Genomic DNA, 11,295 nt, shown 5'->3' with positions numbered 1-11,295 from the left:
GCCCGCGGCGGGGGGGGGGGGGGGGGCGGGGGGGGGGGGGGGGGGGGGGGGGGAAAGGGGGCAGTCCGTACTGCCAATTAAAGTTGCACTTGTTATTTCAAACCCACTGCCTCCCAAAATCTTTCAGAAACTCAGCTGAAATACTATGTAGGATTGCCTGGAGGATGTCCACCTTATTTCCTTCTCTAAATGCTCTAAAGTAGGTTAACCTGGAGGAGCGAAAAACTGTCAACGTATCTAGTCTAAATGGTGTTCACTCCCTGTAGGGTAGCTTTTACTGAATGGCTGTTTGTTTTGTGTTGCCTGCCATCTGTACTAAGGAAGGAACAGTAAGAAACAGCCCTCTGAAACTGATATTTCTCTTGAAAGGATGTTGTTGATGACACTGTTAATTGCCTTTGCATTTTCTCCTTTATGAAGTCTTTGAAGAAATTTCATTGTAATCTTAGTAACAATTCAGTAACAATAAATGATAATTATGCTTCTTTTGAGAAATTAATTTGTTATTTTCTTTTTTTTTTTTTTTTTTTTTTGAGAAGGAGTCTCGCTCTGTCACCCAGGCTAGAGTGCAGTGGCCAGATCTCAGCTCACTGCAAACTCCGCCTTCCGGGTTTACGCCATTCTCCTGCCTCAGCCTCCCGAGTAGCTGGGACTACAGGCGCCCGCCACCTCGCCCGGCTAGTTTTTTGTATTTTTTTAGTAGAGACGGGGTTTCACCGTGTTAGCCAGGATGGTCTCGATCTCCTGACCTTGTGATCCGCCCGCCTCGGCCTCCCAAAGTGCTGGGATTACAGGCTTGAGCCACCGTGCCCGGCCTAATTTGTTATTTTCTTGCAGACACAATGATTTTATCTAACTGATCAAATTTTTTATTTCACATTGACCATTAGAAAACTTAAAGCTAAATTTATGACCTACCCATAGCAAGTTTCTAGAATTCTATTTTATAATAGCCATCAGGCTTAGCCCAATATTTTACCTATCTGTTACCATTGTTGTTCATATTTCCTTATAGTTCATTTCATCATCCTGTATTTTATTTATCTTTGTAAGCCATTTAACCACTTATACCTTTTTTGAAACAAGGCCTAAGTAAATTTAAAATCGGTAAATACAAAGGACACCATCAAGAAAGTGAACAAACATTCCAAGAACAAGAAAAAATTTTTATAAATTACCTATCTGATAATGGACTGGGACTCGTATCTAAAATACATCAAGAATTCTTACAGTTTAATAATATAGTACAATTAAAAAATGAATAAAGGATCTGAATAGGCATTTCTCCAAAGATCTACAAATGGCCAGTAAGCACATATAAATAGATGCCCAGTACCGTTAGCCATCAAGGAAATGCAAATCAAAACCACAGTGAGATACCACTTCTCACACACTAAAATGGCTAATAACAAAAAAAAAAAAACAGACAATAACAAGTGTTGGCGAGGCTGAGGAGAAATTGGAACTCTCATACGCTCCTGAGGAAAATGTAAAATGATGCAGCCACATCGGGAAACAGTGGGAGTGCCTCAAAAGATTAAATATAGATTTATCATATGACCCAACAATTCCACTCCATTTTTACCTAAAGAGAAATGAAAACATACATCCACACCAAAATGTATACACACACATTCATAGCATCTCTATTTGTAATAGCCAAAAACCCAATGTCTTCAATTAATGAATCCAGAAACAAAATATAATATATCCATATAATGGGATGAATATTGTTCAACCATAAAAGGAATTATTGATAGATACTACAACATGGATGAACCTTGCAAACATTATGGTAAGTAAAAGAAGCCAGTCATAAAAGATTACATATTGGTGGTTTCCTAGAAACAGAAAGTATATTGGTGGTTTCCTAGAGCTGAGGAGGTTAGGGAGAAACAGGGAGTGACTGCTAATGGGTACAGGATTTCTTTATGGCCTAATGAAAATGTTCTAAAATTGATTGAGGTGATGGTTGCCCAACTCTGAGTATATGAAAACCATTGAATTGTACACTTTAAATGGGTAAATTATATCTCATTAAAACTTATAAAAGTGCTAACAAAAGTTTTAATAAAATACATCTTATAAATTAATAAAAGTAATTCATGCAAATCAGGTGTTTATTTCAAGAGTACAAAAGAAATATTTTGAGCCTTTATAGCATTTATTACTGTTAATATTTATTTTCCTTTAATTCTTACATTGGAATAAGATTCCTAGGGGAGAGTAAAACAATAGTCATTCTACCAGCAATGTCTTATGTTGATACATGTTAGTGGTATATGTTGCCTATGAATAGATCAAAAACATAAACATTCTTATTTTAATATATGAAATTCTTCAGAGGTTAAGATGGTCATATATACCTTTCAAAAATTTGTGTTTTTTAATCTCTACAAATGAGTAGATTATAAGAGTCTAGTAGGCTGATTAGATAGGATATATTCAATATTGAGTCCAAAGAGCAAAAGACCCTTTGGAAGACTAAAGAGAAAGAAAGTTGCTGCCCTCTCTCCCTCGTAGTGACAGTCTTTGATATTTATTTCAGCTCACGTTATTTTCACTGGAAAATGAACCTGTGTGTAATTCTGCTGATCCTGGTTTTCATGGTGCCTTTTTACATTGGCTATTTTATTGTGAGCAACATCCGACTATGTAAGTATTTTGCCCTCTCAGTCAGCACATAGATTGAGATGAGTATTTGAGGGGACTTAGATTGTGAATAGCTTCATTTCTACATTAACTTTCAGTAGCTACCACTATTTGAGGACACCTCACACATAACATCTTAAAAATAAATATAAAATAAATATTGAATGAATTGGCACAAAGTAAATATTGAGTGAATGATTAGGTTATTTGTTCTGCCACAACTTTATTTTTCTACCTATTAATAATGTCTCCTTTAATTCATCCCACATCTTAAATTCAGCTAAATTTCTCTTACGATGGTAAGGATGCTTTCACCAAAAATTATACTGTTCATCACTCATTTGCCAAGTGAATTAGCAGCCAAATATTAATTAGCATTATCTTATATTTTTAAATAGAGCAAGCTCTTTAACCTATATCTGTTTTTCCTAACAGTTTTGTCTCCTCTGTCTCAGTGCATAAACAACGACTGCTTTTTTCCTGTCTCTTATGGCTGACCTTTATGTATTTCTTCTGGAAACTAGGAGATCCCTTTCCCATTCTCAGCCCAAAACATGGTGAGTATATATGGGAGGGCAGAGGAAGGGAGGGAGAAGCTTTGTTTAATTTTCTGATTTCAAAACATTTAATTAAATTTCTTGGGGAAAAATTTATTTGGGGAAATAATTTATTAATTCATAGGTTCTTGGGATTGGGAAAAAAATTTTCTGATTTTGAGGAGGATAGCAAGCTATTTCTCTGAAAAATGTCTGATTTTGAACCACATTTTCTCCTTTATTCTAAGAGATAACTAATGCTGGTTTTGGAACTCACTTCTATCATTCTGAAGTAGGAATTTTTGACCTTCCTTTACTGAATATACTTACTTAAAGGGTATAAGGAAAGAGAACGGTGTCTAACTCATATTGTATATGGGACTACAGGAATATATTTGTATGTGTATTTGGAAGTAAGGTATCAATAAACTTTTATCAGATTTCCAAAGGGGTCTGTGACCCAAAAGGTAAATGGCCACTGTTTAAGTGATGATAAAGATACATTAGGGAAGCATACGTATTTGGGGAAAGGTGACATAAAATGCCCACAATTAGTAGATAAAGAAAAGCTTTCCAATAATCGGTGTCTCCCCTCTAACAAAAAAAGTTTATTTTTTTTTTTTTATTTTTTTTTTTTTTTTTGAGACGGAGTCTAGCTCTGTCGCCCAGGCTGGAGTGCAGTGGCTGGATCTCAGCTCACTGCAAGCTCTGCCTCCCGGGTTTACGCCATTCTCCTGCCTCAGCCTCCTGAGTAGCTGGGACTACAGGCGCCCGCCACCTCGCCCGGTTAGTTTTTTGTATTTTTTTTTAGTAGAGACGGGGTTTCACCGTGTTAGCCAGGATGGTCTCGATCTCCTGACCTCGTGATCCACCCATCTCGGCCTCCCAAAGTGCTGGGATTACAGGCTTGAGCCACCGTGCCCGGCCAAAAAAAGTTTATTTTAAAACGAGATTTGGCAGAGCCCTAATTTTTAAGTTAAAATCAATGAACAAAGTACCTCAGCTAACAAGTCCTTCCAGAACTATTTCAGAAGTATGTATGAATCTATCTTAAAAAGATTAGAGAGCCCATCTGTAATAAATATACTGCAGCTTTCATGCTAGAACCTTTTTAAAAATATATTTATACCTGTTCATTCACCATCCTGCCATATCTATTATCAGGGTTCTTATTGCAGAAAACAGAATCTACTGTAACTAATTTAAAGCAGAAAGTGATTAATTATACAGTGTCAGGCAATTTATAGACTTTCTAGGAAAGCAGGAATGCAAACCTTAACTGCTGTATGGTGAAGAGAAATACCCAACTATGCCACAATACTAAGCTAGAAAACCTCACTGAAGTCATCACATGCCACTCAGGGTCTATGACATCAGGGACCTCAGTCCCAGCTGTTTGAGCTCCTAAGTGCTATCACCACTCTTACATTGTTCATTTCTGCCTCTGAGGCCTCACATGGGCCTGGTTTTTTGGTGAAACCTAGGTAACATTTAGAACCTTAGCCTCAAGGAAGTCTGAGAAGGAGTGTTTGGCTTTCTAAACTCTGTAGTACCAAAACAAATGCTAGAAAAGGATATTGGAATTAATGTTGAATGAGCCAGTGTCTATTATAGAATCTGTCATACCTCCCACACACCCTTCCACGTATACTCATTGCCTATAGCAGGAATTTCAGGAGAGAGAGGTTATGAGACTCTCCTGCAGTAAGATCAGAGGAGATACGCAGTTTTGAAAAGCATATGCAATACCAAATAAATAGTTGTGTATTTTTAAAATAAGAATAACTGTTTCAAGATTTCAAATAATGTTAAAGGCCAGAAAACTTAACATAACACCAGCCTACCAAAAACATTCAAACTCTTAGGTAGCGTATGAGACCTTTTATGGCCTGGCTACTGCTCTCTATACATGTTGCATTCTCCAGTCCTGTGAAGTTATTTCAAGTTTATTTATTTATTTTCTTTTTGAGATAGGTCTAACTCTTACCCAGGCTGGAGTGCAGTGGCATGATCTTGGCTCACTGCAACCTCTGTCTCCCAGGCTCAAGTGATCCTCCCACCTCAGCCTCCTGAGTAACGGGGACTACGGGCGAATGCCACCACACCCAGCTAAGTTTTGTATTTTTTTGTAGAGATGGAGTTTCTCCACATTGCTCAGGATGGTCTTGAACTGAGCTCAGGGGATCGACCCACCTTGGCCTCCCAAAGTGCTCACAAGTGTGAGCCACCACACCCAGCCTCAAGTTTCTAGAGCTGTTCTATCAGCCTGGACAATCCTTCACCAACCCTGTCTACCTAGAAAATGCCTATTTATCCTTTCTAGATTCAACTCTTGTCAATTCCTTTAGGAAGATTTTCCTGGCCATCATTAGGAGATATTAATTCCTCCCAACTCAAGGTATCTATATCATCTATAAAACTTAAAATTTCATGTTTCCTTTTCCAACTTCCTCATCAACCTGTGGGCTCCCTGAGATCAGAAAACTACATGTTATTTGTCTTTGTATCCCTCGTGCCCTAGTGTGGAACCTAACACACAACAAGTGTTTTAATACATGTTCTTTGAATCAGTGAATGGAAGAAAATTGAGTCTCTCCAAAGTGGTAAATGAGTTTACTACTTTAACACTCTGGATAGGAATTTAGGAAACGCTAATGTGATCAGCATGCCTATGTCAATGGTCAACGAAAGGAAAGACTTGCACTAAAGAGTCCTGGCAGTATAGTTCTCATATAAACCTGTTTCAAAGAAACCCACAGACAGACACATTTATCTGTGATGGTAGAAGTCAGAGAGAAGAGTTACAAAAGGCCCCCAGGGCTGCTGACATGGCAAACACAGGCTCACATGCAATACAAAGACCTGACTCTGACACCTTTCTCCAGCTTTCTTCTGTGTGCATTCAGCTCACATGACCAGTGCGGCCAGGACACACCAAAGGGAAGATGAAGGCCGCTGTATCTATTGTCCTTTCATCCACCCCTTTTTCTAAATTCTGTGGGATGACCCTGAAAAGGACACTGAGGGAGAAAGCTCGGGAGACAGTTTCAGCTTTCTTCTTTCCATTGTACTCCAATAGGCATTACAGTTTTATGACTGAATGTTCAGGTATCTTAATTTATTTAACCCTCTAAGATAAGTAAGGAGGAAGGAAAGTTTAGATGGTAGCTGAGAAGCAACCAGCCTTACACTACCTTCCTAGAGCTTTTCCAGGACTGTCCCAACAACCACTGTAGTTGTTTATTGCTGTGGAGACCACCCAAAAAATGGGCTGGGCAGGTTGGCTCACCCCTATAATCCCAACACTTTGGGAGGCCAAGGCAGGGAGATCACTTGAGGCCAAGAGTTAGAGACCAGCCTGGCCAACACGGCAAAACCCCGTCCCTACTAGAAATACAAAAATTAGCCAGGCATGGTGACGCATGCCTGTAATCCCAGCTACTCCCCGGAGGCTGGAGACACAAGAATTGCTTGAACCCAGGAGGCTGAGGTTGCAATGAGCTGAGATCATGCCACTGCCCTGCAGCCTCGGCAACAGAGCGAGACTCAAAAAAAAAAAAAAAAAATTCCATAAAAGTACTTCTTGTGTGGTGCCTGAACCTTGGAATGTCTTTAGTGGGAAAGAGTCAGAGAGATTACAAAAGACTGTAAGGAATCTGTGTGAGCAGGTGGCAAAGGTGAAATGGTCTTCTGCTAGTCTCCTTATTCATCTGACTTTCCATGTATTAACTGGTAAATGAGGATAATGATGACTGACTCCTACTTCATAGAAATGCTAAGATTAAGTAAATAGTATCTACAAAGTACTTTAAACCATAAAAAGATATGTAATAAAAGGACAAAGACACCATGTTAAAAGGAATAAAGGTAGAGGGGGGAATTTTTTCATTTTTTCATATTTAATAACCCATATTAATCCCTTGGATTTTTTATGTTATTGAGTGATATTATAGTCAACAAACATTTGTTGAACACCTTCTATGTGCCAGGCAGTAAGGAAAACAAAGATCAATAAGACATGATGTCTTCTTGTAAAGGGGTTGCAAATTCAAGAGGTATATAGCAAGTAGAATCAACAGAATTTAGGTGAGGATTGCTTCGTTTATTGAGCATTACACAAATATTTATTGAGCATCTACTTTGTATAAATTAAGCACTGGAAATAAACCACAAACAAAACAAACTTGGTTTCTGCCCCCCTGAAATTTACAGTCTTGTGGGTGGAACTAGACAGTAAAGAGGTAAATATATAAATAAATGATTGCCAATTGTGATCTTTGTCATCAAGGAGTGAACAGGTTGCTGTGATAGAGAAAAATGCAGATAATGTAGTGTAAGTAGTTAGATCCACCCTTTCTGAGACAGCGATATTTAAGCTGAGATTTAAAGGACAAGACCAAAGGAAGACCCACCAAGAAGGCACAAGAGACATCGTATAAAGCCCTGAGGCAGAAAGACCTTGGTGTATTCAAGGAAAGGCGAGAGATAGAATGGAGAGTAATCGTATAGTGTATAGATTTTATTATTATGGTGATTATGTCATTTTCTAAGACAGATAATGCAGAAGAAGGAACAAGTTGAGGAGAAAGATAATTTTAGTTTGGTATATGCTGAATTTGAGTTACCTATGCATATCCAGGTGATGTTAAATAAGCAATTGGATGTACAAATCAGGAGCTTAGGGAAAAAGTATACATGTATCAGTCCTCATAGAGATGACTCCAGGAATCTAAACAACTAGAAATCATCAACTAAATGCCATTAGGTGAAGCTGGGGAAGTTGGTGAGATCACCCAACCAAAAACTGTGTATACTGAAGGGAAAGAGAGAACTCTGGTCCATACAGAGCAAGAAGTGACTGAGAAAAAGCAATTAGAGAAGTAAAAGGGTAATCCTTGGGAAATAGTGTTGTGGAAGCCAAGAATATAAAATAATTTTAAACAAAAATGATTCAGTGTCATAAAAGAGCCAATAAAACAAGGATTGGAAAATGTTGAATTTTGCAACCAGGAAAAAACTTATTACCAAAGTGTTGTAGTGATTAAAGCCTAGACTCTGGAGCTAGACTGCACTTGAAACCTGACTCTGCCCCTTTTATCTCTGTGGCCTTGACTAAGTTACTTAACCTCTTTGTGCCTCCATTTCTTCATATGTAAAATTAAGTTTTCAATAATATCTACCTCGTAGGATTGTTATGAGGGTTAAATGAATTAGAACACGTGAAGTGCTTAGAACAGTGCCTAGTCATAGCATGTGCTTGATGCATATTACCTATTATATTGCCATTACAATTATTAGTGAAAGTGATTTCATTCAATGTAGAAGAATGGGAAGAAAGCTGGATTGCAGTCAGTTAAGGAATGAACTGGAGGTAAAGAAAAGGTGACAATAACTATAAACTTCTTTTAAGAAGCCTGGCTATTAAGGAGGAAATAGATGGGGATTGGTAACTACAGGTAAACTCAAAGCCAAGAACAGAATTTCTCTTAGAAAAGAGACTTGAAACTAAAGAGAAAGAACTAGCAAAGAAGGAAATATTGAATATACAAGAGAGAGGAGACAGATGATGGAACAAGACTCTGAAAGAGGTGGAAGGGATTGAATACAATCAAAAGTATGGTGACTTCTAGTTCCAAGATGGTGGGGTAGGGGCAAGCTGGCTTCACTTACCCCCATGACAGAAAACCAAAAACAAATAGCACCAAGATTATCACCAGCAATATCCCAGAACTCACATAAAAGGATGAGACAGTTCCCAGGGCCCAGAGAAGATCAGAAGCACAAGTGGAGAAGTCAGCTTTGGATGCTACTTTGTTCTGAAGGAGACAAGCTGGGAGGATGATTGCAGATGTATATTCAATGTTATAAAAGAGCCAATAAAAGAAGAATTGGAAAATGTTGAATTTTGCAACCAGGAGAAAATTCATGACCATAGTGTAGAGTGAAGGTAGTTTATGTCTAATAGCTTATGTCTTTTATAATAAGGACATTGGCAAAGGAGAAGGACAAAGGTAGGAAAAATAAAGAGTAACTGCCAAAGACAATGGAGAGAGATGGCTGACCAAGGGCAAGATAAGGATTAGTCAGTAGTATGAGAGCTCTCTTAGGACCGGAGACCATACATTTGTAATGGCTCCAAAATCAGTATGCATTCTAGCAATTTTAGGCAGCAAAACATGGGCACAGGGAAGGCAGAGTGTTAGACTGATCCAGAGTTGGGAATTTGTAGGATTAGCGCCTCAGAAGGAAGATATTAGGAGATTGAGGCTCCTGGTGAGAGAATTTGAAGCCAGCAAGCCTGGAGTCCAAGCTAGGTGAAGAATGGAGAAGCAGTGCACTGACCTCTAAAACGAGTGTAGTGGAAATAAAGGAGAAAGAGAACTCGAAGACTAGGAAGGGAGGCCAGTAGTCAGAAAAGGAATATTGGAATTTTCAGTTTTGAAGCTGACAGAATTCCTGAATTATAGCTCTGGCATTTGACCATAGGAGTGGATGGCTGAAGTGAATTCTATCCTAGAAATAAAAGTGAAAACCAATTAAAACCATTCTTTTTCTGCAACGGCAAACTTACTGAGTTATTCTTCAGCATTGCTTTCTCTCATTTATCCCAAATACATCAACCGGCAGTATTTATTTTCACTGCTAAGTTGATTTTCAGCATTCTCAAGTGATGTGAAACAATTGATAATTAGGATACAATTTATAATCTAAAAATGATGTGTTTGCCTTTGAATTACTCATTCATCTATAAGTGTAGCTCATTTATTAGATGAATTCTGTGTTTATTGGATGCAAAAAAGAATAAGACAAAAGCAAAAGAGTATCACCTTAGGGGAAATACATATATATCAAAGATAACTAGCACCAAATATTTCCTGCTATTTATACTTTTCCAGCAGATTTACTTTTCTAGTTTTTTTTGCCGATGCTTTTACTAAAAGTACTTTGCTTTGTTAGCATTCATGCTACCAAGAGTAAACAGTCAATGATTGTTATTTATGATTATTGTTGTTATTATTTTACTGTTATCACCCAATAAAAGAGATCACTCTGAAGCATATAGGACAAGAGGAAAATCTGTAAACTTTTAGTATATTTACTATACTCTATTTATTATCTATATTTATATACTATATATATTATACTCTATGTACTATATTTAGTATATTTATTATACTCTTATCATCTACACATTAATAATTAAAAGTTGGCTTGTATGAGTTAGTTATGTGTAATGGTTAATGTTTTCAGTAATGTTTCCTTTTGCAGTACAGATGAGAGCCATTTTATCTGTGTTGCCTGGCATTAATGTGCCTTGATGTTTTTAGGGATCTTATCCATAGAACAGCTCATCAGCCGGGTTGGTGTGATTGGAGTGACTCTCATGGCCCTCCTTTCTGGATTTGGTGCTGTCAACTGCCCATACACTTACATGTCTTACTTCCTCAGGTAACAGAGCGCTTTGCATCCTTTCTTTTTTGCCCCATTACTTCTTGAATATATATGTCATATTATGCCACCATCTTTAAGATTATATATTAGATCTATGACACTGTCTTTTTATTCTTCTCTTCCTCTGTCCCTATGGGCATTGACCTGGAAATCTTTCTAAATAAGTCTTATCACTTGTACTGCTTGCCTTTGCTGTTTGTCCTACATTCATTTATATTTTGAATGGCAAATTTCAATCTGACACTCCCCTCCCACTTTTTAAAGGCACATTTCTAGTGACCAGCAGTATAAACCAACCCCAACTTCAGCAGTTTAGTTCCTAGTAGAAGACAATACAAAGTTAATAGTGTGCTTAAACATACATCCTAAATGTCACTGAGCTGAGATCACGCCACTGCACTCCAGCCTTGGTGACAGAGCAAGACTCTTTCATAAATAAATGACGGGTTGATGGGTGCAGCAAACCACCATGGCACGTGTATACCTATGTAACAAACCTGCACGTTTTACACATGTATCCCAGAACTTAAAGTATAATAAAAAATAAAATAAAAATATTTAAATATATATGTATGTATATATATAAATGTCACTGGATCAAAGCTAAGCAAAACTGTAAGAGCGCTGGGTAAATTCCATTTCCCTGATATCCCAG

The 11,295-nt window shown here is 37.8% G+C and overlaps 1 protein-coding gene across 1 annotated transcript in view; it reads left to right on the top strand.

Annotated features, from left to right (window-relative positions):
• The window catches only part of GPHRA (golgi pH regulator A), a 54,819-nt gene that overhangs the window by 7,776 nt on the left and 35,748 nt on the right, over positions 1 to 11,295 (top strand). The window contains 3 exon segments of the mRNA XM_017875109.1: positions 2,549 to 2,655; positions 3,108 to 3,209; positions 10,517 to 10,637. Coding sequence (XP_017730598.1) covers positions 2,549 to 2,655; positions 3,108 to 3,209; positions 10,517 to 10,637 — 330 coding nt within the window.

This window comes from Rhinopithecus bieti, unplaced genomic scaffold, assembly GCF_001698545.2.
Source record: "Rhinopithecus bieti isolate Rb0 unplaced genomic scaffold, ASM169854v2 scaffold_1234, whole genome shotgun sequence".
NCBI lineage: Eukaryota > Metazoa > Chordata > Mammalia > Primates > Cercopithecidae > Rhinopithecus > Rhinopithecus bieti.
Note: the sequence above shows the minus strand (reverse complement) of the source record. Positions and strands in the feature narration are given on the sequence as shown.